Below are 27,910 nucleotides of genomic sequence, written 5' to 3'. Positions count from 1 at the left end.
AACCACAATATTTTGTAATACTTTGTAAAATGTAATATTTTTCGTCTTAAATGAGACATATTTCTTAAATGGATGTGTAGGAGGTCTCTCCTGTTGCCCCAGTGTCTAACCAGGTCTCCCTGCTTATGACTACCCCGGGGGAAGGGGGGTGGGGTGAGTTGAGATGCTCAGAGTTTCCTCATTCCTGAGAGTTTGTGCTTGGGCTCACCACTCCTTAGCTGCATTCAGTTATTTAAGCAGAACAGCTTGGGAGGATATATAATCCAACAGACAGGGGCTGTGCTGAACAGTGTGGGACCTTCAGGCACTTGGTGTTTGACTTGTCTCCACAGATGCTGTGACCATGGCATCCCAAGGCCAGGTCATTTTCTGGAGGTATGGTACTATCTGCACTTGCCTTGGCAGAGGGGAGGGAGGGAATTGCATTTTTCAGACTCTTAGGATATGTCACCCTGCTTCCAGGAGCTCTCAAGAGAACAGTTCTTTGCAGCTTGACTGTACTGCACTCACTCAAGCTACTTAAATACCAGTACAGCTTGTTTTATACAACTTGTAAGGCCGTGTATGTATCAGACACCCATGTGCAGTCATCAGCTGTAGTCAAGATGGAGATGCATGTCCTACAACTCTGCATTTGCTAAAAGTTGCTATCCCAGGCTTGAATGCTGTGGTAGATTGGGGTAGCAATGCTTGAGGAAGAGTGTATTCCTGCTGTTGTATTTTGGGGGTTCAATGGCTTGAGGAAGGCACCCCTCTTCTCTTGGTGCTCAGACAGTTGCCTGTGTTTCCATCACATCAGCTTGCTGTGGGGAGAAAGAAACTGTCCTCAAGAAGTTTGTGTGCAGGAGTAACAGCTGGGAGGACATTCTCCAAGTGTTTTTTGCCTCTCATTTCAATTACCCCATTTCCTTTGGTGCTATTGACTGAGTGCTGGTGAACTACAGTTGGAAAAAGAAGTCATGAAAATATCTACCTCGTATCCTTATCTCCTGATTAGTTGAAAATTAACCCCACCAGATGGATAAAAGGGCAATTTTTTTGTCCTTTAGTGAATGTGGACTGAGCTTTCATCTAAACCTTACTGCTTGAACAGACAGCAACAAGCTTGTCTTTCCATCCCAGGTGTGGACTTTCCAGACTGAATGGTGACAAAGGTTCCAGTGGTGTGTAAGACAGTCCTGCTGACATTTATTCTGTGAAAAAGATTTCAGCTGTTACCAGTATCTATCCCACTGGAGTGGAAGAGCAGTGGGGAGAAGGACGGGCCACCTATGAACAGAAGAGACCTCACACATGAGCCCTGCCACATGGAGCTTCAAGGAAGAGCTAAACAGCAATATTATTTGCACCTTTTCACTGACAGAAGTGAGGTTGCCTGTAGACACAATGTCAGAGTGTAAATATTCCCTGGACACTGTATTCCTCATGTGTCTGGAATGCACACAGTAATCAGCTCTGTTTTTCTCAAGAGGCAGCCCAGCCAGCCTTTGTCAAGGAAATGAAATAATTGATGAGTGTGAAAAAATGCTCTGAAAACCTTCCTCCTGCTCTGCCAGTGCCTCTGCCAGGCAGCAGCAGTTTACTGGGAGAAGCAGGCTTCCATCAGGGGTGTTTGCTCTTCAGGCTAATCCTGAAATGCAGGAACAGACCAGAGAGAGGTGAATTTTCCAGGAAGTTTCAGAGAAGCAGTGGGAGATTTCTGCTGATTTCAGGAAAGAAACAAAATCAACCAAGGACACAAAACTAAAACAAAAAATCCCCAACAAAATCAACAACAACAAAACCCCCTGAAGTGCTGAAGAAAGTTGGCTTCTGCAATCATCAGCTGCATATTGGAATAGAAACCCTTTTGTTTTGGGTTACCACTGCCATTTTTTTCCCACAATAAACTTTGCTATAAAAAGGAAGGCAAGGGACCCTCAATATCCTAATCTCCCAGTTCGTTTGACCCTCTAAGCCCATTTCTGAGGGAAAGCTTAGTCCAAGTGGAGCTAGAGATCTGGAGAATTAGGACTGTTTCCTATCACAGCCAGGCTGTGAGCTTCTCCCTGTGCCTGGGCTGTGATCAGCAGCATTCAGGCAGGGAATGAATGGATTCATTTAACGCCAGATTTGATTCCAGTCTGATTCTAAGTTTGGCTGATGAGGAACAAGACTATGGAAAATAGGGTGGGAGGCACAGAGCAGCATCCCACAGGCTGCCAAATAGGCACTGGGAACTGAGGGTGGTGTCAAGGCTCCAACTGGTGCAGCCTCAGCCACCCATATAAGCCTGTTTCTATTCCTTTTAAACACTGGAGGTACCAGGGGTGCTGATGCACAGAAAATTGCTTTTTCCTTGAAGTGCTTGAATTGGACTGCTGCAAGACACAGCTACCAGCAGCACGTGGCTAGGATGCCAGGTTCCTCTTGTTCACTCTGCACACCAGATCTACTCGTTACACACGGTGGGCACACAGCAAATGTTTGTAAGGATCTTGTGATTCCTGGACCTTGCAGTTTCTGCAGAGGAAACTCCAAAGGGACTGATTTCTCCTTGTGCCTCACAAGGGATGTTGAAGTGGGCAGTGGCATCTGTATAGCCAAAATTGCCATTCCTCCTGTGACAGATGAGCAGTTTCTTCAATCAGCCCTGCTGGTACTCTGGAGCAAGGTGGGTAGCCGCTCTCTGGGTGCAAAGTGAGCAATGCTTTGCAGCCATGGGGGCTGGTGGCACCTGCGCAGAACAAAAGCATTGCTGTGGCCTGTTTGTGCTTATTTGTGTTTGTCTGTGAGCAAGATGAGGATGGTTTTGGACATATGAGTCCTTTCAAGGAGGGTCCTTTGCCAGAGGGTCCTTTCAAGGACCAGAGGCAAGTGTGGTGGTACTTGAAGCATTCAGGGACTGCACAGGAGGACATCCTGACTGCTTGTCCCACTGCCATATCTCCTAGCATTTACTTTAACTCTCTGGCAGCATTCCTTGAATCTGAGCAATTTCTTCCCTGCCTGTCCTTGGGAAGAGGGATTGTAAGATATAGGGATAAAGATGAGTCACAACTGTTGTGTGTCAGCACTGTGTGGCTGCTGCTTGCTTTGTGCTTCCCAGGTGTGAGAGCTGAGGCTTGTCATGACAACCTTGGCTGAGTTTATAGCAGCTATCTTGCTCTGGAATCAATTCCCAGAGTGAAAATTGGTAGAGCTCCTCAAGAAGATGGATGTTATTCAGCGTACATGAAAGACTTGGCATCTTCCCCAGAACAGGAAAGCACAGGCTGTCCCATGGTGAGCCTGGCTGAGACCTTAAGTGACTCGGGATTGAGCCCCATGGGACCTGGCAAGGCTTTGCTGAAAGCTGTCATGATGCAGGACCACAGGAGCCATCAAAGTCCCTATCCCACAGGCCCCTGGGAGAAGCAGTGCCTGGGTTCCCAGCTGCCTGGTGCCTATGGCTGGATGATATCCATGGCTTTTCTCCTGGTAGGGTCAGCTGTGAGCCACCATGAGGAATTAGGTGGGGAACTGCTGTTCATCCCAGCCATGACTGAAAGCTTGTGACAACAGGGAAGAAGCCAAACGTGACATCTCCCATCTCTGAGGGCATCTAGATAGAGCTTGGTATGGATGTGAATGTGTAAATGGATTTATGTGTGAACCCTTATCTGAGGACACAACATATTCTGGTGAAATAGAGTTCTGATCCCTTCTGAGCATGTGCAAACAGGGCTTCCTGAGACAACTTCCCACTGGCTTTAAGGATGAGGATGCAAGAAGACAGGGATGCAGGAAGGTCAAACAAGCCTGCAACATCTCCCTTTTTCTCTACTCTCTCTTTCAACCCACCTTTGCTTTCTCTCTTCCCTGCTGTTCCCTGCAGGAGGCTTGTTCACATGGTACGATTCTCTGGAGTTCCGTATCAGCTGTGTGACCGCGGCATCTGTGGAAATTGAGCAGGTCACAGATACAGCCACACATCACTGGTGGGAGGAGTCCGTGGCTGTAGGGATACTGATGGACTGTCCTGCAGGAGGCTGCCCATCAGCTTTGTGTTGGCAAAGTGTGCTGCAAACCAGTAAATGCTGCTGAAGCAGAGCAGCTGGTTTTTGTGGGCAGAAAGGCTGTGACCTCTCACAGCCTGCCCTCTCTGGACTTCTCTGTGAGGAGTCTCTGTGAGACTGTTGGGCACGAGCCCTGGGATGTACCTGTGGGTTTTGTGGGGAGATGCTTCAGGGCTTGCTCTGGTTGGGAGCTGAATTTGCTGCCACAGCCCCTGAGTCCACAGGAAAATGTGCCCGTGACCACATGACAGCTCCACTGGCTGTGCTGGGAGTCCATAGCCAGCTGTGCTTCTGAGTCTGTCCAAGTTGGGCTGTGCCAGAGAGGCTGGGCTTGACAAGGCTGGAGCTGTGCTGATCCATGGCATGCTGCCTTTCTTCTCCTCTGGCATAGCTGCTTCTTCTGTGTGGCTTGGCAAATGGTCCTCTCCTCTTCAGTCTCTCATTCAACCCATCCCCACATGGAGCATCCCAAATCCAACCAGCTCAAAAAAATGGCCCTGTTTCCAGACCCCTCCTGCACATTCCCTGCCTTGTACCTGGTGTCTCCTGAGCTCAGGGGCTTTGCTCACTCCCTGGTCACTCACAAGCACCAGCAGGGACTGCCTGACATGCACCAGGGAATGCAGAGAGAAGCATCCTGCACTTGGCCCAGCTGCCTGCTCTCAAAAGCAAAGCCTGGGTCTCCTGCCACATGGTCCCCCACTGCTGATGACAAGGGCTGCTCACCTGAATGTTCATCACTACTGTGGTCATGTGCTTCATCCATGCCTCATTCTGGGTCTGTGTCTCACCTGCTTCCACTTCCTGCAGACAGCTCTGCAGGTGGAGGGTATGGGCATGGGCTGTGAAGGAGGTGGGCTCTGCACTAATGCTGTCCTTTCCTTTTTCCCCAATAGCATGACTACAGTCATTGTCATCCTGGCTGCAGTGATCGTTCTGATCATTGGTTTTGGTGTCTCAGGTATGTGACAGCTCGGATTGCTTACAGTTACTGGTAGGATAATGAACTTCTGCCCTGCCTCTGCCTCTGTGTGTCCATCCTGTGCACAGACTGAGGTGTGATCAAGTGTGGAAGTGCCACCCACCACCCTTTAACAAAGGCTAGGTAGGTGTAGTGCAGCCTGTGCTGCTGGAGGTGTAGTGATGTGTCAGCTGAAATTTCCTTGGGCTTGGTGCTCCAAACCTACACATAAAGTCCTGCTCATACTCTGCTCATTCTCCCAGAACAGGACGAGATGATGGGATGGTGTTTATTGTGAAATTAGAGAGCATCTGCCAGGATGGGGCACCCTTCCCACGTCCCTCAGAGAAAACAAAAATGTGTTGCTTTGGTGTTAGCCAACATGCCACTTCCTTGGAATGTGCTGAGTGAGGATGGGTAGGGAAGGGCTGCATGGGGAAGAGAGCCTGTCTCTGGGAATTCTCAGGCTCGCAGCTTAGGATTTCAGATGCTCACTTTTCTTAAATGAAAGAAAAATATTTCTTAAATGAAAGAAAAAGATTTCAGTAAGGGGGAAAGAGCTGCTATTTCTCTGACAGCATTATGCCTTCCAATTACATTTATATTGCATAAAGGGAGGTCCTGACTAAGAAAAGACATAAAAATCACACTTTTCTGGCAGCTGCAAAGGGAAAAATTCCTGATGTATATAAGTAAGCAAGAAAATATCACATGAACTCCTCTCAAACAAGTAAGAAGAGCTACTTTTTGAAGCACTCTTTTGCTACAGAAATACTCCTGTGCTTTATCATGGCATACAACCCACTGGAGCTGACCTTTCCTAGCAGCACTGCTAGCTGCTACTGGAGGCCTTGCTGTGTGCCAGTGACTGTTGAGCCTCAGGCTTGGTCCATGACAGCCACAGGGCAGTCTGGCCTTTCTCCAGGCTTGCTGCCTCACCCTTCTCAGCCTCCTTGCTCTCTCCTTGCAGGAAAGCACTCCATCAGTGTGACGGCACTGACGTCTCCAGGGAACATTGGCCAGCGCAGCATCCTGGGCTGCTCTTTCGAGCCCGACATCCGGATGGACAGCATAGCAATCCAGTGGGCCAAGGAGGGGGTAGCTGGGCTGGTTCATGAGTTTAAGGCTGGGAAGGACCACCTGCAAGAGCAAGATCCGTCATTCCAGGGCCGCACAGCCGTGTTTGCGGACCAGGTGATTGGCGGGAATGCTTCCCTGGAGCTGAGGGATGTGCAGCTCTCTGATGCTGGCACCTACCAGTGCTCTGTCACCACAGCCAGAGGGAGTGGAGCAGCAGTGCTGCAGTACAGGACAGGAGGTGAGGGTTATAAGGAGCAAAATCCTGCTGCAAAACACATGCTAGTGGGGCTTGGTTGAACCTACCTGTGCTTATGATGCTGCTACACCCCTGAGTAGGATATATTTCTGGCTTTGGCAGGGATATTTATGGCCTTAACCCCTCTTTTGACATCCCTTTTCCAGAAAAGGTTATAATCTTGATAACATGGTAGCTTTTTCTCTCTAGAATTAGGATCTATCTCCAGCCAGAAGTGTTGCATAATAAAAATGGCAGTGTATTTAATATATTTTTCTCAATTTTTCTGAAGTATTCAGTTTTTTAAAATTACTACCAAAGCAACAAACCTCTGATATCATAGTTACCTGAAACATTACATATTTACAAGAGTCGGTCCTCCAGGAGAGGTCTGAAAACCACCAGGTCTTCAGCCTCTTCCAGTGAGATGAATTTAGCTGTAATAAGAAGTCTCCTCCCAAGCAGGCACCTCATGTTGAGACTGATGAATGAACCCCTTGAGGGTCTCCTCCAGACTGCAGTCTTCGCACCCTCCCTCTCATCCCTGTGGCCAAAATTGCTGTCCTACAGCTCAAATTGGGTGAGGAAAAGCCCTCAGACCTCTCCAAGTGAAAGAGGGTTTTGTCTCAAGCCTGTGGGTTGCAAATGTTCCACGAGGCCTTTGTCCCCCATCACTCCTTGAAACCTCGTGGCTCTGCCTACTTTTGTGTTGCTTGATTGGATGTTTAGAGTAATCCACACATAATCCACACAGAAAAGGCATTAGAAAGTATTTGTGAAATGCTTAAGGTGTTTTATTTTCAACACAGCTCTGATACCTGCTCTGTGTGGAAAGACAGACATATTCCTTTTAGCTGATTTACTTTAGCTCATCCTTACATCGGTTCACTTCTAGGTCCTACCACCCACAGCCAAAGATGATGAATACTAAAGGTAGCTGTCCTGTGCTTTGGCTGTGTAAGCCCTCCTTATTCCAGGTCTGCAGGAGATTGCTCAAGAGAGAAAATGGCCTCAAGTTGCACTAGGTGAAGTTTAGATTTAATATTAAGAAAAATTTGCTCATGGAAAGGGTTATCAAGCCCTGCAACAGGCTGCCCAGGGAAGTAATGGAGTCACCTACTATCCCTAGAGATTTACAACACATGCATTTATGGTTATGGTACAGTGGTGGACTTGATGCTAGGTTAACAGTTGGACTTGATCTTAGAGGTCTCTTCCAACCTTAATGATTCTGCAACTCTGTGAAGCTGTAGGTTCTGGTTAGGCCTCCTTCTCAGTGAGTGGAGAGGGTAAATCATCTTTCCCCCATTATTAAGAATAGCTAAAAGACACTAAAGCTGTGTCATGACCTCAGATCCTGTCAAGCTGGACTGTTATTTCCTAGGAGTCCTTAGATCCTTTGTAGTGATACTCCCACAGCCCAGCCTGTATAGAGCTCTGTCTGAGCCTGGTTTTGGCTTGGCTCCAGGCAGTGCTGTGCTGCTAAGCAGCAAGCAGCCTAGAAGTACCTGTGATTGGTAGATACAATTGGGTATTTCATGTCCAGTTCCTATCACTTGCCTTGTTTTGACTCTCTCCCTGTTTTCCCTCCCACAGCCTTCAGCATCCTCGTGGTGCAGGTGGAGAAGAGCACCCGTGGGGACACGCTGCAGTGCGAAGCCCCACGCTGGTTCCCTCGCCCTGCCATGCGCTGGACAGCCTACGGTGACACTGGGGAGCACCTGCCCCATGCTGCCAACACCAGCTACGAGCTGAACCCCGAAAACACCACTGTGAAGGTGGTTTCCCTCCTGCACAACATCACTGCCAATGCCACCTACATCTGCGTGGTTGAAAACAGCATTGCCAAGGCTATGGTCAATATCAGAGTGACAGGTAGGGTTCAGCAGCACCCCGAGACCATAGGCACGGGGGAGAGGAGAGTTTCAGTAGTGTTCCTGGTGCACCAGGGGGTTCCTGCAGCAGCTGTGTCAGGCAAGGAAAAGACTGAAAGCATGGCTAATCCAACCAGTTCTCTGTCCCTGGGATGAATGAAAGGGTCTGTGTTTGCTCCTGCTATCTCATATGCTTCTTATGGTATTGACTGTCGCCTTGGCTTGGGGACAGGGGACCAGAGAGACACACTTCAAAGGAGTGTATTGCTTGGAATGTTAACCAAAACCAAACCAGCCAACCAAGCCCCACATCTTTTGACATTTTCTTTAGCCAGTTCATCTTAGATCCCATTTGTGTACCAAACCAATAGGCCCCTTTAGCAGTTATTGATGACAATACCTCTGACTCCAGCCCAATCCTTTTATTAAAAAGGCCATTTTACTCACAGAAAATCAAGCTTTACAAAGGTTCTAAGTATCATCTGTTCTACATGAGAAGGGCCATAACGCTTCTATATCCAGGACTTCATTGCAATTGGTCTGCAGTACAAGAAGCAGGGTCAATCTTCATCCATATTCAGAAAAATGGGAAGGAATAAATACACCTTTTTTTTTTTTTTTTGCCTTTCCTGCTGCATTCCTATTCTGGTAGCCTCTCACAATTCTTTTGCTACAGATTTCAGCACTACAAAGGTGACCAACTTGCAGCTGGTGAACCTTAATGCAGAGTCAGTGTCATCCTCCTTTCCAGCCTGTCACTGGATGCTTCTGCTTCCCTTGTACCTGCTGTCAATATAAAACATCTATAAAGCAATTGGAAACTCCGCTGGACGTGCAGGTAAGCTTGGAAAGTGAAACTTATATACATACAATATATGGAGGCCCTCTTAGGGAATTTGGCTACAGCAGCAGACCTATCTCAAGTCTGACAGAATGGGAGTGTGTGTCTTTTCCCTCTGCTCATCCTTTCCCCATCCCCACCTTTAGGTGGGACACATGGTTTGTTCCTCTTACAGGCTTCTCCCATCACTTTCTGCAACCACTTGCAGATCATCCTCTTGCACCATCAACTGTCAGCTCTTACTTGTCTCCTCATTTTCTTTCCTGTGCACCCTCTGGACCTGGGCTGCAGTTCATGGCTGCAAGGCAGCACAGGCTTTTTCCTCTCCCTCCCTGCTCACAAGACCTGCTACAGTACAACCCTTCCTTGCTCCCACTTTACTCACACAACTCCACAGTACAGTGTGGTGTCTCCAATAAATACTACAGACACCTTGAACATGGCTAGAGGGAGCTGCCAGCCTGAGCAATTCCCTGCAGACCTGGAATAATGAGGACTTACACAGCCAAAGCACAGGACAGCTGCCTTAATATTTGTTGGCTTTGGCTTTGGGTGGTAGGACCTGGAGGTGAACTGGTGAAAGGGTGAGCTAAAGGAGATCAGCTAAAAGGAACCTGCCTGTCTTTCCACACAGAACACGTACTACAGCTACATTGATGGCAGAACTCACTTCAGGCTTTCCTCCCTATGGGCTGAGGCTTTAGGAGCTCCTGCTGGTTCCAGAGTACACTGTAGTATAAACTTGAAATTAGCTGATTTTTCCTGTGTTATTATTTCTTACCCACACCAACAACAGGATACTTTGTTTAGCTTCACAAAGAGAACAAGGAATGTGATAAGGAGAATTGCATAAAGGAAAATTTCTGATTGTAGGACAAGATATATTCCCTTTTCTTATCTAACACAGTGACCAGAACTCTGATCATGGGCAGGAGTTCAGACACAAACAGGAAAAGGGTTTCCCGCAATACAGCTGAGAACAGCTCCTTCAGAGTACTAAAAGCAAGAAAATCTTAACTCTCCCAAACAGATTTGATTCACCCATCTTTTGTCTTGTGATTCTCTGACTGTACTAATAAAACTGTAAATAAGAGAGGCAGTTAATCTCCTTCATCTTGTTGGAATGCTAAAATCAAACTCACCTGCTGAAAAAGATGTGAATGGCAGAACAGTGATGGGCTGGAAAACTGCCAGCAGGCTTGGAATATCCTGGCAAAGATAAACCACATCTAAAGTCCTGTATGAGGAGTGATGATTGCAGTTGTAATGCAAAATAAAAGAGGAACAGATAAGCAGACAGCAGACAGAAAACTAACATACAGCGTGAGGAGGGAAAGGAGACTAGTAAGATGTTACTGGAAGCTTCAAATTCAGAAGCAGTTATTAAACTCGGATAAAACAATAGAGCTGAATTTTCCCTTTTTGTTTTTTAAAAAGTGTTATCAGGTACTTCCTATCTAATTCTGTCTGCTACTGTGTTACTCGTATTACAGGACTACTTTCAGTTGCACTTTTTAACCAGATTTTATCTTTGTCTTACCACTTACTGTCAACATTTTCCTCAGGCTGAGATAGTTTATTTTGGGGCTTTTTTGGTTTTGTTTTGTTTTCTTTCTGGAAGGTGGAGAGAAGCTTTAGTGAAATCTTTTCTGTTCTGCAGAAAGCACCCAAAGAAAGTAAGGCTGTCACAGCAACATTTGCAAAGACTTTTGCTTTAAGCTATTTTGGCAACTTTTTAGGATGGAGTCTCACAATGTTCCTGAGTGGTGGCATCTATTGGGTCTTCTGCCACTCACACTTTGGTCTCAGAAGTGGACAGCAGGCCTTGAGAGGGAAGATACTTCACTCATGCTCAATAATCTCACTGCCTGTATCACAGCTCAGTGCCTGGCTCTTCTTAACAGCCCCACCTAATGTTCATGCTGCTTCTGATAAACTGCAAAACAATGCCCAAATAATCTTGTCATTTAGCCCCATGATTTAGTCTCCAAACAGCAGCTTACTCACTTCTTTTCTTGAAGGAGGTGCTTTAAAAGTGTAATTTTAATAATTTCAATTAGGTTAAGAAGACCATACCCTGTGAAAACTGTATAATTTTGTTAATGGTCACCATATAGCAAATAAACCTGAATACTAAAATAGATACTAAAACAGATGCAGTGTTCTTTAAGTAATATTTTCATAGCTTTATTTAGTAGATACTACCACACAAAATGCACACACTGTGTGCCCTAGGCCCAAGGCAAGAGCTATCACATAGGAAGCACTGAACATCTCTCTTCCAAAATGTAGCCCAGTGTCACTGGTTGACAATGGCCCACAGTGACCATTCAGGAATTCCACAGTCACAGCAGCTGCTCGACTGCACGCTTCACCCTGTGCTCACAGGCTTGTGTTCCCACTGAAAGGAGAGTAAAAAGTTCCCAACTGCAGTAGGTATTTCCGTAATTCTTTTCCCACTGGGAGAGTATTAAGCAGTGGCTCCCACTCAGCAGGAACTGGATGTCCTGCTCATCCTCTGGCTGTTCAGATAGTGTAAGGCATCTCGTCCCACTTCCTCCACCTTCAGGCACAGCAGGGTCAGACGAGGCCCCACTCGTGACACAAACTCCACTTCACCACAGCGAAAATTCCGCAGCTGCAGGGGAGCTGCAGGGGAAGGATACAAGGGGTAACAACTCAGTACAGGGCTCTGGCTCTGCTCTAGCCCATAGCTGCACAAGCTGCTGGGGGAGGGAAGGCCTTGCAGCAGCTGCTTAGCATCTGCTAAACCTCAAAGGACAGCATGATGAAGGACTCCAGGTTGTAGGCAGAGGAATGCCTTTTGCCAGCATCCCTCCAGCCTGCAGGAAACAGACATTCTACACTGTGAAATGCTGTGAACTACGTGCTCACAGAGCTGATGCACTGAGCTTTGTATCCTCTATCAGTACCAGCAACCTGTCTTTACAGACTGTACATGACAGCCAGAAAGTCTCCACTGCAGAGCATCCTCTGGTGAGCTTAGCAAATCAACCCCTGCAGCACCTACACTCAAACTTAAGCTATATGTGTGTGCAGTGTGAAGAACTGGCGTGAAGAATGTCCCCTTAATACAGCAACTGCACAGTTGTGGCAGCATGAGCTCAGACTTCAGCACTCATGAATTCAAAACACTTCAGTGCTGATTTACAGGTGAGGATTTTCAGGTGTGCTATTGACTCTACATGCTGTCCTATCTAATGTCAAAACCCATTTGATTTGAGAGGTCTGCACAGTAACTCTGGCTGATCAAACTCCTGTCTAGGAGGACTAGGATCTTTCTCAAAAACAGTTTTATGTTTCTGTGTGAAGTAGAAAAAATTATCCTATGTTGTTTTAGGAATTTCCATAATATTATTTCTCTATTTTTATAGCCGTTAATCTAAGACACAACTTAGTTCTACACTATATAATACAAAATTCCAGGAAAATCCTTCAAAGATCTTGCTTTGATGGACAGTGAAGGCACCTTTCCTTCCCCAGCCTGGTGAGATGCCCTCCTCCTTTCCTTCCCACACTAAATATTAGAAAAGCCAGCAGTATTTGCTTACCAGGCTGCAGGATCTTGGAGGGCTTCCTGTCTATGCTGAAATCCAACAGGATAGGACGACATATGAGAGGACTTTTGCACAGACTCCTTAGGTAACAAGCAACAACATCCTCAGGCTCCTCCAGACACTGAGGAAGGAAAGAGTGTGTTGCCAGGGAGTATTCAGTGGGAGGCAGGGAGGCTCTGGAACAGCCAGACCAAAGGGAAATCCTGTCCAGCCAAGACTTGAGCTCATCAGGCTTCAATTGCTGCTGGAATAACCCACTCACCCCTGTTCCAGGAGCTTCTCCGTGCTGAATGAACACGCTGCCCCTGCTCTGCACACAGTTCTGCACAGCTTCCCACTCAAGAAGGCTCAGGCCCAGCATTGTTGCCACATGTTCATTCCTGCACAGCACCACAGCTTCACCTGTTCCATCCTCCACCACCACCCTGTGCAGAGAGCAGGCAGGCTGGGATCAGGAGGGGCAGGACAAGGGTCACACCCCAGACAACAGATCTCAATAAAGTTTGTGCACATCCCAGAAGATGTGATAACTCCATCTTTGCTGTTCTGTCCACATCCCATCCTTGATATTATTTTCCCCCTCCTGTTTGTGGTGTAATTTGTTCCCTCCTCCCCCCTCTTCCCACACCCAATCCCTACAGCTCTTACCTTGCGCTGGCTTGCCTCACTCCTGTTTGTGATGGACATGGAGGATTGTGTCGGGTGCACCTCCCCTGAAGGAAGAACAAAGCTACAGCTAGGTATGGGTGTGAGTGAGAAGGGGAAGGGTCACTGCTTATTTTAATCCTTCTCTAATTAAGTATGCAAAAGTGTAAAGAATTTCACTGTGTTTCCAATGAGTGCCTTGGGAAAAGTCACTTTGCTGCAAGGTGCTGATCTCCAATAGCAGTGAACATGGAAGGAGGAGAGAATTAGCAGAGTAGGATTGTCCTCTTCAGTGTCCTCACTTCACCCCCAGTCCTAGCTGCCGGACTGCCTGGCATCAGATACTTACTTCTAATCACTTAGGTCCCTTTCTAATATGCAAGTCCTTCTCAGACACTGGAAAAAGGGCTTGCAATTGAGATAGGAACCCTCACTTCTTTTACATGGTAGCAAAGGATGTATGAGAGTAAAAAAATCTGCAAGACCTCTCACAAATTATGTTTGTGGAAGCTTAAATACCTCTTTGAAGATGCAGCTGCAAAGTGAACAAATCCATTGCAGGCACACAGTCAGTACACAGGACAAGTGGCATAAAATCCGGGCCTGGGCCAAATTTTGCAGCTGAGGTTTCAAGCTGGATAGAAACACTAAGGAGGGGGATGAGGCTTCTCCTGCAGGACTAGAAGAAATAGGAATTTGAGAAGCTTGGAACATAGAAGCCTTTCTTTGGACACTGTAACATGAGAATAGACCCAACACTTACCTAGAAGGAAAAGGTAGGTGAGAAACTGGCAGAGATATGATGCTCACACAGCTGGAGGCAATGTATGTGCAATAAACATTATGGAATCTGCAATATGAAAAAGCAGATGTCAGAGAGAGATCACAGAAACCAAACATCAAGTTTTCTTGGGATGGCTGGGCTGATCTTAATTTCTAACACGGTAGGAAAATAACTTATGGGAAGGGATTGTGAGAGATGAAGGTTTGAACAAGGGATGAGGAAAGTCCACATGGGAGGTCAGATTAAGAGATGGTTTCAAAGACAGTAAGAGAGGTCAGGGCTCTAAAGACAGGAGCACCTTGAGATCTTGCGTTCCAAGTTCTGGAAGAGGACCTTGGCTCCAGGGAGCAAACCCCGGAGATGCTGCAGATAGGTGGCAGTAATGTAAATGTCCATCACAACAGGGGAGCCTGGAGCAGCAGAGACGCTGAGCTTTACACTGTGATCCGCGGAGAGCAGAGTCCCTGAGGAGGCACAGAACCACACAGACCATGAGCTCTCTCACACAGGCAGCATGGCCTGTCACTGAGCTGGGCCTGCTAGAGGGGTTCTTCCTCCCATCACGATGAGGCTGTCACTGTTGCACCTCTCAGGCTTTCTGGATACTGCATTCCCGTTCCCATCTCCACATACATAGTGTGCAGTTTCCAAGCCCTTTAACATGCAACAGGATGCAGCATCCTGGCATACTTCCACTATTCCCAGACACAGCAGCACACTTAGCCAAGTGCGCCGGGTCTCTGAAACAAACAATCAAGAACCAATGTGCTGCTTCTCAACAGGCTCAACATAATCTTACCTATCTGCTTTGGATGGCCAGGTGGCTTCTCATTCTTGGGAGAGGCACACAAGGTCCTCTCCACGATCTCACCACAAAAAGAAACAAGGGAACCTGTGAAACTGAGAGTAGACCAGGATTTTTGTCCTGCCTGAAGACAAAGGGAGTGGAAGAAAGCCTGACTTCAAGATTGCTACAAAGTGGAGTACTGTTGGTTAAGCCCATTTCTGGGGAACCTGCCCTTGAGCACCTGAACTACTAGACTGAGGACAGCTTGCTGCAGCCTACCCTAACCTTCCCAGGGGCAAGAGGCCCCTTTACCTTGCTTTCTGCTGCTTCAGGTCCAGCAGTGAAGATGAAGCATAAGGCATTACAGCCTTTCTATCTGATAAACTTCTAACTGTTTTTCTGAATTAGAGGAAGAAGCCAAGCAAAGAAAACAGTTTTTCATAAAGCACTGGTGAAAACTCCAGTGTGCATGCATATCACCCCAGATTAACCATGCTTAGAACAGAAAAGCTTCAAACCTTCTAACTTTCTAACCTTATATTACTTAGTATTTGTAGTATTTAGCAAGGTATGCTAAAAAATCTGAAACAAAAAAACCCCAAAAATATACATTCAGTCTGATTTTCCCTGCTCTGCTTGTTTCCACTTCTGACAGGAATTTGGCAGAGACCTCTGGGACTTAGTCCACAACAGCAGTAGCTGAACCATTTTCTAGACAGCATTTTGCAGTTTTGTCACCTACAATCCCTTTAGCTTCAAAAACCAGGGTGGGAGAAGTCTGAACTACTTGCACACGGGTTTCCCTAACCATATTCCTAGGATGGAGATTTCATCACAGTTTAATATAGCACTTCCCAATAAAAATTACCACAGAGCCATTCCCTAAGACACAATTGCTTATAATTTGGAGCAGATCAACATACCTGCTGCTAAGCACTTCTGGAATGGAGGCAATTCTCTGGTCCATGCCTGTCTGCACTGACAGGGCTGTCACCTAGAAGTGAGTGGGACACAGCCTCAGATAAGTTGCAGTTTACAGGCATCCCCAGCCAGAGCAGAAAAGACAAGCTCTGCATGCTCAGAGCTAAGTCAAGCAACTCATGCTTCATCTCCAGATGAATTCTGAAGCAGGAAAATGTGAAGCCCAGCAGCAGCCTCTGATGGAACTTGGAGCAGAATAATCTCATCAGAAGATACTCTGTATTGATAATTTTTAGCTAGTTCTGGAGAGACCTACAATTAGCCTGTGAAAGCCCTGCACAATAAGGCACTTGCATACCTGGTGCTCAGGCAGACAGGAGATCCAAGTCTCATGCTCTAAGTGCCAGCTATCTTGGACAAGCAGGCACAGGGGGCAGGATGGCCTGCTCGGGAATGCTGCTGGCAAATGTGGAGAACAGAGCTTGTAGAACACTTCCAAGTCCTGAGATAAGAGTGATAAGGCAAGACAGAAGACTATTAGAAGGAAGGAGATTAAAGTTCAATAGGGAAAAAGTAAAGAATAATGTTTCACAAAAGAAAAAAAAAATCCACTGAACTCAGAGCTCTGAGAATTTTAATCAAATACAGAACAAAAGCAGTTTCTTGGAAAGACAGAAGGAAATTCCAAACCTTGAAAACAGCTTAGTCACCCTCTGACTCCTTGACTCCCACATGCAGTTCAGCAAAAGTCTCCAAGAGAACAGCATGACAACTTCTCCCTTACCGAGCAGCAGGGCACAGTGAAGTGATACAGCCCATCCACGTGCAGGAATGGAAACCATCGCAGAGACTTCCCCATAAACAGCAGTAGTGCCTGGTGGGGGAAGGGATCAGAGAGAGAGAGAAGGTCATGAGAACTCTTAGGTATGGAATGAAAACTACAGTAAAAAGAGAGCAAGCCCAGCCCAGAGGATGTCTTGATTGAGAAGTAAGGTTAGCACCACCAGGAGTAAGAGAAGGCAGATGCATTTACAGGAAGGTGACAGAGAGGAGATGGAACTTGCTTGGGGTGCAAGAAGGAATTTGCTGGCACAAACACACAAAGACACCCAACAAAAAAATCACTTTCCCATTGACACTAAATTACCACACAGGCTCACTTGAGAGGAGCCAGCTCCCAGACTTAACAAACCACACCCCAAAGCTGCCTCACTTCTTGCTGTGTCACACCCTCTTTTCCATCACAGCCAGTCTCTTCCAGCTCTGATAGATTCCCAATTTCTCCGGGGTGGCTCCAGAGCTGTGGTCTGCCCAGCCATTGCACTGTGGCTTGGAAGCTGTGCTGCAGCTCATGTGCTTCTTTATCTTCTTCTGCAGGCAGTTGGTAATTGCGTGACATGAGACCCTCTTTCTGGGTAACCAAGAACAGCTGAGATACACAGCTCGTTGTTCTGGTGCTGCTCTGGCTCCCCTTACAGGTCTCATCTCTGCCAGCATCTGCCTTGGGATCCTCCAATTTCAGCTTTTTTGCCTCTGGGGTTTCCAGCTCAGATGTTGTGCTGCCAACTTCCTTATTCCTCAAAGAGGAGCTGCTTCCACTCCTAAGGCATTTCTGGATTTGTCCTTCAGCAGCATGGAGAACCTGAACATCCTCCAAGTAGAACTGCACATAGACACTGAAATGACAAATGGTAACAGTGAAGCTCCCTGTTCCTGACACGTGGCTATCCTGAACACTTATCTGGGAAAAACACACCTGGTGAGTGCCCCCCAGGTACTCAGCAGGAGCAGTGGGAAAGAGTGAAGTGGAGGGCCACTCCTGGCTGCAAGTATTCTGAACAAAATGGAGATGGTGGCTTTGTTGCTGAGAAAGACCTCATTTTATGCAAATAGCAAAGAACAGGTGCTTTGGCACTGAAATACTATGTTGGTAAGAAGGCTTACCATAGTTCAAAATACTCATGAAACCGGAAAGTGATGATTTTACCTGCACACTGAATAAAGAGACTCACCTATTTTTTTTCTCTCTCACATGCTCCAGATTTTCCAGGTGTTCCCAGGAGGGAAAATCAGTCTTAAGGAATCTTTCCACTACAAGCTGGTAGTTTTCCACCTTCAAGAGTGATCCTGCAAACGCATCAAATAAAAGAGCTGAACTAAATAAAAAGAGAGTAAGGTCAATATCCTCATTTTAAAGTCACGAGGTCAGAACTCTAATACAGTTTAGTGGGACATACCTATAAGAGCAGTTTGGGCAAAGGGGCTACCATCCTTATGGGAGATCACACAGCGAAGGGCGCTGCTCTTGTCCTGCAACTGGAGGGAGCTGCTCCTGGAGGAGACCCTCAGCACACCAAGGAGTATCTACAACAGAAAGGAAGCTGCAAAGAGCATCAAACAATTCCTATCCTTGAAAGTCAAAAATCAAAGTGTGTGTAGCAGCAGCTCAAAGTCAGTCTGTTTTCAACATGCTACAGTGAGAAAAGCAGTGTCATTCCTAACAGGAGGAAGAGGCATGCACTGGACAAGGTGCTGGAAGGCATGGTGAGAAGGAGGAGCTCCCAAGGCACAGACAGGAAAGAGAAGGAGGCAGATACCAGTTGGGGCTGGAAAGTTTCTGCTGAGAGTGTGCAGTAGGACCAGGCCAGTCTGCGATTCAGCTCCTGGGTGCCCATATGCTGTGCCTCCAAGGGGGAAAGCAACTGTGATGGACTGAAGCCTTCCCAGCTCTTCTGTTCTGCCACACGGCAAAATGCAGACAGAGATGGGGCCTGGCATGGAGGGTTCAGAGTCAAATACTGTGAAAAAATGAGAGAAGGAATGAATCAGCTGAGTTTCTTCCCATCAGACAAACAGGAAACAGCTCAAAAAACATTTACTCACTTTCTGCAGGGGACACTGGTGTATTTTTGATAAAATTTCATTATAAATATCTCTTGCTTCTTCTCTGTTTGGCATCATAGCTTGCAGAAGGGGGACAAGGAACTTTTCAGCAGCTCCAGGGTTTTGGTGTGTAGAGCTAAGCAGTCGACGGCGCCCAAAGAAACACGAAAATCTGAAAAAAGTTATAACCATTAAGAGTCCTTGCATTTTAGTGAGTCTTGCATCTAAGTCAGGGACTCCTTCTGCTTGTTTTGAGTATGTTGTATAGAACAAGAACTAAAGAGATCACAAAAACCATGAAATGATTAAAAAACAGAGCATTTAAAGCCAATGCCAACTATACTGGGCAGACAAGGAACAGGAAAATCCACAGAAATGGACAGACTGGCAAAATCTCAAAACTCCAATGGCCAGAGAAACAAACAATATGAGGATAATCTTGCTCTAAGCCACATAAATAGATTTTCATGCCTTTTGGCTGGGCGTGATATGGTTACTCATCTTAGGTACACTTGGTTTTTTTCACAGAATGCAAAAAACACAAGTCAGAAACAAACACAGACTATTCTTATTCCAGTATTTCCCTCATGTAGAATTAATTTCATAAATTTAACTTACTTCTTTTGAATGGCTGGAAGTGATCACACTGCCAACCAAAACATGACAGAAAGTGAACTCAAATGAAAAGAAATAGCTCTCACTGGAACAATTTCTAAGCAGTACCAGGACTGAGCAATCACATTTAAAGAAAGTGGAAAAGATAATAAAACCTAAAACTTATAGCTAGTATAACTCCCAAGGCAAAACTGAAACTGTTTTATTGGTAGCATGTCAAAATTCCACAGTGCCAATAAAGCACAGGAACACTGAGCATTCTATAACCTGCTACTTGACTGAGAGTATATACTTTAAAGTGCAAGGCAGCAGTCACAGTGATCAACCATAACTGCTTCAGAACAAACACAAGTATTTTTACTAACAGAAGCAAGAATTAAACCCAGAAACTGGCCCACAGCTGTCCTGCAAAGAGAGTGCAGCGTCAGGGAGAGCAGGAGGCCATCTGGAAGACTTGGAGATAAGCATGAGTGGGAAACTCTGCCAAGAGAGATTCTAAAACAAATTATCACATTCCTGACAACACTCAGAATATCTCAAAGTGATATGGTGAGCAGCTGCTGCTGCTTCTGTGCACAGTCAGGACACAAGAGCCTTTATATCAGTTATGATCTAGTTGTAGCACCAGTTTCCAGCTTCAGCCTGAGTGCCCATCTCGATCTGCCAAACAAACCACATTGGCAAGCAGACACCCCAAAGGTGCTTCTGTATTTTGGAACAAAGCATTCCAGGCAGGATTATGTGAGTGCAATGTTCCAAAGCAGTGCAGCTTCCCAAGACCTTTATCTCACCTGCACTTGAAAAATGCACCAGCTTTTCTCATAAGAGCAACTGCAAGGTAACAAGCAACTGGACATGATGTGAAGTCTGGATAAATAGCTTACTTAGGCCAAAAAAACAAAAGCAATTGCTGCTCGTAGTATCCAAGCAGAGTAATTTTGTGAGCCTTTGGTCTAGAAGACACCCAGGTAACCTACAACGTACATTCAGGCATAGCCTGACTTCAGAAGAACTGTCCTCACCTCTCCTCAAAGGTCTCCAGGAGGCTCACCAGCCAGAGGTACAGCGGCATTCCCAGATTGAAGTGGAAGAGCAGCTGTAAGTAGAGATTTCCTGAAGAGGCCAGGGGCTGGTAGGGGGTGCTGAGCCTTGAGAAACTCTTCAGCACAACCATGCTGTTCAGGCAAGCACCGAGTACGGTGAAAGGGAAGGACGCCAGAGGTTTCTGCAGGAGGTGGACGTCGATGAGCTGGGATACACAGAGTGTAAGAGAAGACACAGCCAGTCTGCTACCACTTCCCAAAAGTGTTGTTACTCCACCTTAAATCCTTTCTCACTCTACTGGATTGTCTATAATCAGGCCTGAGGCACTGAGCACAGTTTTGGGAGGAATCAGGTAATAATTATATCAACTCTCATGATTGAGTCTAGGCAGTAAGATCTCCAGTTTTGTTCCAGATACTTGCTGAAATAACTCCTATGTTCCCACAGCCTTCTCTTGACCCATACACTCACAACCCATCCCCAGGGCCTCAGTCTTTTCCACTGAATACTTCATGACCTTGCAAATCTCAGCTTACCTCCAGACAGGCTCCTGGTCGGAGTCCCCGTGCAAGGTTCAGCAGAGGCTGGTAAGCAAGGCACAAGCAGACTTGGTTATCCAGTAAAAAGAGACCAGCTTGGACATTGAGTATTTTGGTGACAAATCCCTAAACAGAAAGCAAACAGAAAGTAAGAGGACTGTAGAGAGTCACAAGGCTCTCTCACGGGCCTGAGCAATAAGAAAATAAACTCATGATGAAAATAATGGTCCTTGCAGGCCAGGAGCTGAAACCCCAGTGCATGAGTGGGTGAAGGCTAAGCCTATGAATCCTTACCACATAGGAGATGATCTTGGACTCTTTGGTTGGTCTTGGCCTCTCCTCTTCAGCCCCCAGCTGCAAGGAGCAACTGAGCTGTTCAGCAGTCTCAAGGGAAGAAGACTGAGTGGATTCTCCTTGTGAAGCACTGTTCAGTGGCTGCTCTCTCACCTGCTCTGCACAGCAGGGCAGAAGGCAAGAAGAAACACTGGTAACAAACATTGTTTGTCCAGATTTCTTCAGGTTGGACATACTCAGGCCTGTGATTGTGTATCTCTGACCCAGCTGGAAGACACGATGCCACAACAGCTGGCTGGGTTTCTAGAGCAGAGAAACAAAAAGCAACATCAGCATCAACTCCAGTGAAAAAAATTCTTCCTGACTTAAATAATCCCACCCAAAAAACCCTTTTCCACCCAGAGGATTGCCTCACACTCTTAGCAAAAGGACTGTATCTGTAAGACATTCAGGGACATGGCAACTGCATGAGGGAGAAGGACTGTATTTCAGCAGGGCACAGAACTAGACTTCAAACATACCAAGACTAGTATACACTGGGTGCAATTAAAAAGATATCACTAGTAAAAGGAAGAATAAATCAAACTAGGAAACCAATGGCAAGATTCAAAAGATTAATCAGCTAGCACATACACAGATCCAGACTGAATTTGTGAGCAAAATTCCAAGGACTTACTTGCACCAGCACAGGGACACAAACAGCAGAGGCAAAGCACTTCAGAAACAGAAAGAAGAATGTCTTGTGGTGAATATGAAGGAGAGGCCCGAGTCTGGTCAATTCCCCTGCTACAGTAAGCTTTGATCTTCTCTTACATTGAATCCTAGAGGGCAATTGAAGAGGCAACTGAAATCAGAGATGAAAGAAAGCTCAAAAGTATCCCAAAAGCAAAATAAACAGATATGTACCATGTACTTTTTGGGAATAAAAGATTCAACAAAGCAATATGGTCAATCTCTCAGAGAGGTTTTCAAAACAATATTTGGCTACAAAATTTGTACTTTATTTTTTTTATACTAAATCCTTTTGACATTTTAGTACTTGAAGACAGAAGGAACAGAATAACAAATTCACACACTCCATGAGAACAGCCAGCTTATAAAAGGCTTTACCACAAACAAGAAACTAATTGTTGGTCTAAAGGAGAAGAAAAAAGTCACAAGTAATTCTTCTGCAGAAAACAGCACTTGGATTTGCATATCTGTGGAACATGACACTGTGGAAGCTGTAAGTCTATAAACAAGGGACCTGAAAGCAACAATGGACTCTTTCTAACAAACTTGACACAAAGACCAGCAAAACTGAAAGCAGATGAGAGGCAAGAGAGATGAAGTTTCTTGAGTGCATTCTGTTTGCTGTTTCAAACTTATGTTTCAAAAGATTAAAAAATATTTCCATTTTTTCAATTTAATTTCAAAAAAATTTATGCTTGAAATTTTAATTTCAACTCCTACTGGACCTGAATATAACCATCCCACTTACTCAGAACAAAACCAGTCTTGATTCCAAAACATCTACACAATTATCTAACTTTATGACTTAAAAAAACCCCCAACCAGTAGTAGACACACAGTAGTACCAGCACCTCACCGTAAGATTTTAGTTGTAATATGGAAAATTGGTCAGACATCAGTCAATAACAAAGGAGCTTTATGTTAAAAGCCTGAAAACATATACTGAAATATGGAAACAGTTTTCTTGTTTAGAAAGGTCCCTTGAGCTAAATCAAACACTTAAGCTTAAAATTACTTTCTTAGAAGCAGATAAACCAAATAAAACCAAAAAATAACTAAAGAGAAATGAAAGCAACATGGCTAGTGACATATTATTGTAATTAAATTACACCAAGAATTCTCTACTCAAGAAAATGAAACATGATCTTATGAAGTTTAAATAATCAACTTATTAGATTTGCAATTCCATTAGCTCATTTTCACATTCTGTAAACTAAAAGACAGGTACTTCTACCAGTTGACATTTCACTAGCACTTTTATCTCAGTAATCAGATAAGAATTTGACCAGTGGCACATATTAACATCATAATAAAATACAGGATTACTTTCAAGTGTACTTTTGGTTCACCATAAGATTAAAAAAAAAAAAAAGGAAAAAAAGAAAAAAAAGTTTTGCTAATCAAAAGAGTGAATTTTAGCCTCAAAGGCAGGATCAACACTGCCAGAATCAGTGGAATCAACACTGTTATAATATTCCTTGTATAATCTGAAATTACATCTAGAAATACTTAAAACTCATCCATTTTTTTTCAAATTAAGAATAAAAACTTCCAATAAACTCCTGGAAAACAGATGATTAAAGAAAAGTGGTTTTGTTGTATACTTTGAATTCCATCACTCGCTGCTATGCTTCCATGTGGGACAGAAATAGAATTTGTCTCTTTCTAAGCCAAGTGCTCTTCTTGTTACCTGCCAAGCCAGAGCAACACTGCTCTGAGGAGCTGGGCATGGTAGATGTTTACCTGGAGGTAAGCAGTGGCTCAGCTGACACTGGGGAGGTGACTGGAATGCTGTGAAGTACTTTCTTGGGGGCATTCACTGGCACTGGATCCACCAGGATTTCCAAGTACCCTGCTGCACTCTGGTCTGTCTGTGGTATATATGACCAGCTTGGGAAGACAAACAGTGACTCCAACCACTCCAGATCAAAGTGCAAGAGCTAAACCAAAAGATAATGAGATTGAAGCTTGAGATGAGTTTCAATTTGTTTTCTCAGCACTACTTACAGTGTTCATTACCAATACACCCTTGCATGTGCATCACAAACTCTTCTCCTACTGCCAGGTTTCATCACTAAACGAGAACAGTGTTTTCTGCCCACTCTCTTACCTTGCATGGAGAACTTCTGTCCTTGCAGATGCAAATCTGACACAGACTTGCTGAACTCTACAGCTAGAACTTCCTGTTTATAGTCACAACCTCACAGAAAGGTGGTAATTAACTAAATGAAAGGCTTAGTTATTTTCAGACTTCTTTTCTAAAATTCTTGCCTGCTTTCTTTTGCTCCTGTGTTTTCAGTTAGAAGTTCTTACCAATACAACTTTTTCCCAGACTTTGTCTCACTGGAAAGCACAACTTCAGTGCTCTGTCACCACCACTCTAGGGGCTATTTGTTATCTTGACTCCACTTGCAATTACCTTCAGGAGGCTTTTAAGTCAACTGTCACGCAAGCTATATTTCCTGAAAGCATCTCACCAATGCATCACTGATCATGTAGTACAACTCTCCAGAAAGTTATTTCTGCTCCACTAATTGGAATTCAGCAGAAGTTTCCCAGGCCACCTTGTACTGTGGTGAACAGAATAGAACTGTACTGGCTGTCTCTTTTTTCCATGCCAGTACATTCAGAATTTCTTCTCCTAGCAAAGGCACATTTCACATGTTGTATCCTCTGCCCAGGATGTCAGCTTGCTGTTTTCCTGTCTGTTACAGAGCCATGTTATTTCCTTCACTAGACTCTGGCAGAACAGCTGAAGCCCCTGGTGGTTTGTGGAACTGCCCCAGTAGTGGGAATAAACACAGAACCCCTCAGTATGACTGAGGACATACCTCACATGGAATTATCCCAGTATTGTCCTTCACATACAGGCAACCATCTACCACCTCTTCTTTGTTTTCTTGCCTTCCGTCTGCTAAATAGCCAACCAGGATCAGGTAAGTCCTTGGCAAAGTGCACTGCACGGGTAAAGCACCTTGTCCTTGATGAGACCATTCCTTAAATTCATTGGTGCTCCAGCTCAGGTGGCTGCAGCATGGTATCTGCTGCTGATGCTTCAGGTCAGAGATGGAGATGAAACTAGAAAAAAAGAAAGAAATAAAAAAAGAAAAAAGCAAGAATATAGCAGGATGTATGAAGAAGTCTGTTTGCAAAGTACCCTAATATCAACACTGAAAGAGCCAACACAAACTGTTCTCCAGCCTGTGATTTTGTTACTTGTTTCCAATGAGCTTCACTGACAATTTTAGGTTGTGAAACTGGAGCTCTAGTCACAATACCTACTTGCTCAGTAGCAGGACATAATCAAATTCAAAGGATGTGAATTTGAAGAGTTTCACTTGATTAGTCAGGGATCAAAAGTTCAAAGCAAGAAACTAGTCCAGATGAATGATGGGTCTCAATCAGCAGTGAACAGTAATTAGATATAGAAAATTAATCAGAAGACATAAATTTACGCAGGTACTTATGCTGTGCATTTTGCAGTAAAATGAACAGGGGATTAGTTGAAAATTCTATTAGCTGAAACTGGTGCATCTTCAGAGACAGAGCACCAGCAGGAATAATACTGGTACCTATGATCCACAAAAGCACAGTGCTGCTTGTGTTTTTGTCAAATGTGCTGAGAGCTTTTCAGGAGAAACCAGAACTACAGCAGGACCCTGGCTCATGGTGATCACATACAGAAGCAAACAGACTCCCTCCGCATACTCTAGAGCTTGGTGGTTAGCTGTGGATGTAGCACACTGCACACAATCAGACCACTGGCCTCACAGAAGATAAATGCAAAGTACCTTCAACTCTTCTATATAGTCTCCTGAGTATGAACCAAAATCAGGTTTAAATACCATAAATACGCAGGAAAGAATATGGCTTAAATGAGCTAAGTTTAGCTGGTGTGAAAGATCAACAACCTACATTTATTAACTATTAGTAAAAGGTCACAAATCCCTAATCAATTCCAGCTGACCTTTTCTCCCAAAAACTGGTTGTACCAGAGATTTTAATTCTTCCACAGGTTGGAACAAGAAACAGATCCAGACAAGCCAAACTTTCCAATATGGACATCTCTCAATGAGCTGCGTATTTTCCATGATGATGAGCACCCAAAAGCCTTTTATCAACTGAAATGTGGGCCATGTTATCCTAGATCCCCCTTTTTGAGAGCGCACACTCGAACGCTGAGCTCAGTTGGCCAAGAAGCTCGGACACCAGGAACATCCTCCCGTGCGGGCCCGCAGGATCCAGCCGGGGAGCTGCCGTGCCGAGGCCAAAGAAACGCGTGCATCGCCAGCATCCCCCCACAGCCGGCATCCGGGGCGGGCCGAGCCGTGCCGAGCTCCCGGGAGGGCCCCGCTGTCACCTGTAGCCGAGCGGCAGCGTCCCGCCGCCGGCGCTCCGCAGGCACCGCAGCACCGCCTCCAGCGCCGCTGGCTCCCGCCCGTCCGGCCCCGGGAGCGCCCGGCGAGCGAAGTCCCGAGCCGCCTGCAGCCAGCGCTGCTCCTGCGGGGGGAAAGGAGAGAAGCGGGGTCTGAGCGCCGGCGGCGCGGAGGGCGCGGAGCCGCCCGGGCCCCTCACTCACCGCCGCGCCGGGCGCCGCCATGACAGCGCGCGGGGCCGCGCCGTTGCCGCGGCGACGGGAAGGGCGCGCGAGCCGCCGGGAGCGCCGCGCGCGCGCCGGGCTCCGCCCCCTCCCCGCCCTCCGCCCAATCGCCGCCGCTCCCCGGCTGGCCCCGCCCCTTCCGCGCGGGACGGCGAGGAGCGGGAGCGGGACCGTGTGGGATGGGCCCGGCGGTGGGATGGGCCCGGCGGTGCCGGGCGCCCAGCGCCGCTCGATCGCTCCCTTCCGCCCGTGGGCACGGCAGGGAGAATAATAAAGCGAAAGCTTCACGATTTCAGACAGGGAGATCACAAATCGGTTGCCGTCACCGGCAAAGCAGGCTCAGCTTGGGGATAGTGATTGAATTTACTACGGACAAAATCAGAGCAGGATAATGAGAAATAAATCTCAAAGCCACCTTTCCCCTTGCGACCCTCCCGCCCCACAGCGGCGCAGGGAGAGCGAATGGAGGTTGCGGCCAGCTCGTCACGCGTTGTTTCTGCCGCTGCTCGGGGAGGGAGACGGGTCCTGCCCCGCTGCTCCGGCCCGTCCCTCCCACGCCTTCCCCAGGGCGAGCCTTCGGCAAGGGCAACGGAGCTGCTCCAGCGTCACCCGCTCTTCCGCGGGTGCGCTCCTGCAGGAACAGCCTGCTCCAGCGAGAGTGCCCACAGGATCACAAATCCCACCAGGCAACCCGCTCCAGTGTGGGCTCCTCGCTCCAGGGGTCTGCAGGTCCCTGCTCCAGCACAGGCTTCCCACGGAGCCAAAGCTTCTTTCAAGCATCACCTGTTCCAGCATGGGGCTCCGCCATGGTTACAACAGGATCTCTGCATCCCTATGGACCCCCATGGGCTGTAGGGGGATACCCTTCTTCACCATGGTCTTCATCGTGACTGCAAGGGAATGGGGCTCCTCCATGGTTACAACAGGATCTCTGCATCCCTATGGACCCCCATGGGCTGTAGGGGGATACCCTTCTTCACCATGGTCTTCATCATGACTGCAAGGGAATGGGGCTCCTCCATGGTTACAACAGGATCTCTGCATCCCTATGGACCCCCATGGGCTGTAGGGGGATACCCTTCTTCACCATGGTCTTCATCGTGACTGCAAGGGAATGGGGCTCCTCCATGGTTACAACAGGATCTCTGCATCCCTATGGACCCCCATGGGCTGTAGGGGGATACCCTTCTTCACCATGGTCTTCATCATGACTGCAAGGGAATCTCAGCTCTGGTGCCTGGAGCACATTCATCTCCTCCGTCTCCACTGACCCTGATGTCTGCCAAGTTGTTCCTCTCACATGTTCTCACTCTGCTCTTCTCCAGCCGCAATTACATCTGCGCAATAACTTTTTCTTCCTTCTTAAATAGGTTATCACTGAGGCATTGCCACCATTTCTCATGGGCTTGGCCTGGACCAGCGGTACATCCGTCTCGGAGCCAGCTGGCTGTGGCTCTGCC

General features: G+C 46.4%; 2 protein-coding genes across 10 annotated transcripts; one reads left to right on the top strand and one right to left on the bottom strand.

The window, feature by feature from the left end:
• Positions 1–216: 216 nt before the first annotated feature.
• On the top strand, positions 217–10,073 carry VTCN1 (V-set domain containing T cell activation inhibitor 1). Of its 6 annotated transcripts, XM_085572544.1 has the most exons (5): positions 4,264–4,998; positions 5,969–6,316; positions 7,910–8,188; positions 8,864–9,025; positions 9,936–10,073. In XM_085572544.1, the coding sequence occupies exons 1-4, from the start codon at positions 4,401–4,403 to the stop codon at positions 8,983–8,985; spliced, it is 1,347 nt and encodes a 448-aa protein (XP_085428670.1). In that variant the 5' UTR covers positions 4,264–4,400; the 3' UTR covers positions 8,986–9,025; positions 9,936–10,073. The 6 variants fall into 6 exon arrangements, 5 of the variants coding, with proteins under 5 accessions (XP_085428689.1, XP_085428686.1, XP_085428670.1 ...); XM_085572563.1 differs by lacking the exons at positions 8,864–9,025; positions 9,936–10,073 and adding an exon at positions 217–375 and having other exon boundaries at positions 4,934–4,998; positions 7,910–8,800; XM_085572560.1 differs by lacking the exons at positions 8,864–9,025; positions 9,936–10,073 and adding an exon at positions 2,480–2,653 and having other exon boundaries at positions 4,934–4,998; positions 7,910–8,495.
• Positions 6,055–26,485, bottom strand: CTC1 (CST telomere replication complex component 1). Of its 4 annotated transcripts, XM_085572441.1 has the most exons (25): positions 26,430–26,484; positions 26,211–26,350; positions 24,682–24,928; positions 23,594–23,790; positions 21,795–21,939; positions 21,119–21,421; positions 20,822–20,950; positions 20,264–20,490; positions 18,627–18,798; positions 18,341–18,541; positions 17,981–18,107; positions 17,756–17,870; positions 16,957–17,419; positions 16,528–16,617; positions 16,102–16,245; positions 15,746–15,816; positions 14,835–14,935; positions 14,334–14,499; positions 14,015–14,101; positions 13,771–13,930; positions 13,255–13,319; positions 12,869–13,031; positions 12,601–12,727; positions 10,171–10,237; positions 6,055–6,138 (listed from the first exon to the last, which is right to left on the bottom strand). In XM_085572441.1, exons 1-25 carry the CDS (start codon positions 26,448–26,450, stop codon positions 6,111–6,113), a joined length of 3,756 nt encoding a protein of 1,251 aa, XP_085428567.1. In that variant the 5' UTR covers positions 26,451–26,484; the 3' UTR covers positions 6,055–6,110. The 4 variants fall into 4 exon arrangements, with proteins under 4 accessions (XP_085428567.1, XP_085428560.1, XP_031361365.3 ...); XM_085572434.1 differs by lacking the exons at positions 6,055–6,138; positions 10,171–10,237 and adding an exon at positions 11,184–11,677 and having other exon boundaries at positions 20,264–20,466; positions 26,430–26,485; XM_031505505.3 differs by lacking the exons at positions 6,055–6,138; positions 10,171–10,237 and adding an exon at positions 11,184–11,677.
• Between the last annotated feature and the right edge of the window lie 1,425 nt (positions 26,486–27,910).

The sequence above is a fragment of the Lonchura striata genome, chromosome 1, assembly GCF_050655825.1.
Source record: "Lonchura striata isolate lonStrDom1 chromosome 1, ASM5065582v1, whole genome shotgun sequence".
Classification (NCBI taxonomy): Eukaryota; Metazoa; Chordata; class Aves; order Passeriformes; family Estrildidae; genus Lonchura; species Lonchura striata.
This window is presented reverse-complemented; position numbering and strand designations above follow the sequence as displayed.

What these genes read in the sequence shown, in the direction of transcription:
- VTCN1 (XM_085572544.1), top strand. Translation starts at nt 4,401, where the DNA reads ATGCTGCCTTTCTTCTCCTCTGGCATAGCTGCTTCTTCTGTGTGGCTT. An exon ending in GCTGCAGTACAGGACAGGAG is followed by an intron (nt 6,317 to 7,909) that starts GTGAGGGTTATA and finishes TCCCTCCCACAG; the next exon opens with CCTTCAGCATCCTCGTGGTG. An exon ending in GGTCAATATCAGAGTGACAG is followed by an intron (nt 8,189 to 8,863) that starts GTAGGGTTCAGC and finishes CTTTTGCTACAG; the next exon opens with ATTTCAGCACTACAAAGGTG.
- CTC1 (XM_031505505.3), bottom strand. Translation starts at nt 26,450, where the DNA reads ATGGCGGCGCCCGGCGCGGCG. An exon ending in ACCAGTGTCCCCTGCAGAAA is followed by an intron (nt 18,542 to 18,626) that starts GTGAGTAAATGT and finishes ATTTTTTCACAG; the next exon opens with TATTTGACTCTGAACCCTCC. An exon ending in TGCCCAAACTGCTCTTATAG is followed by an intron (nt 17,871 to 17,980) that starts GTATGTCCCACT and finishes ATGCGTTTGCAG; the next exon opens with GATCACTCTTGAAGGTGGAA.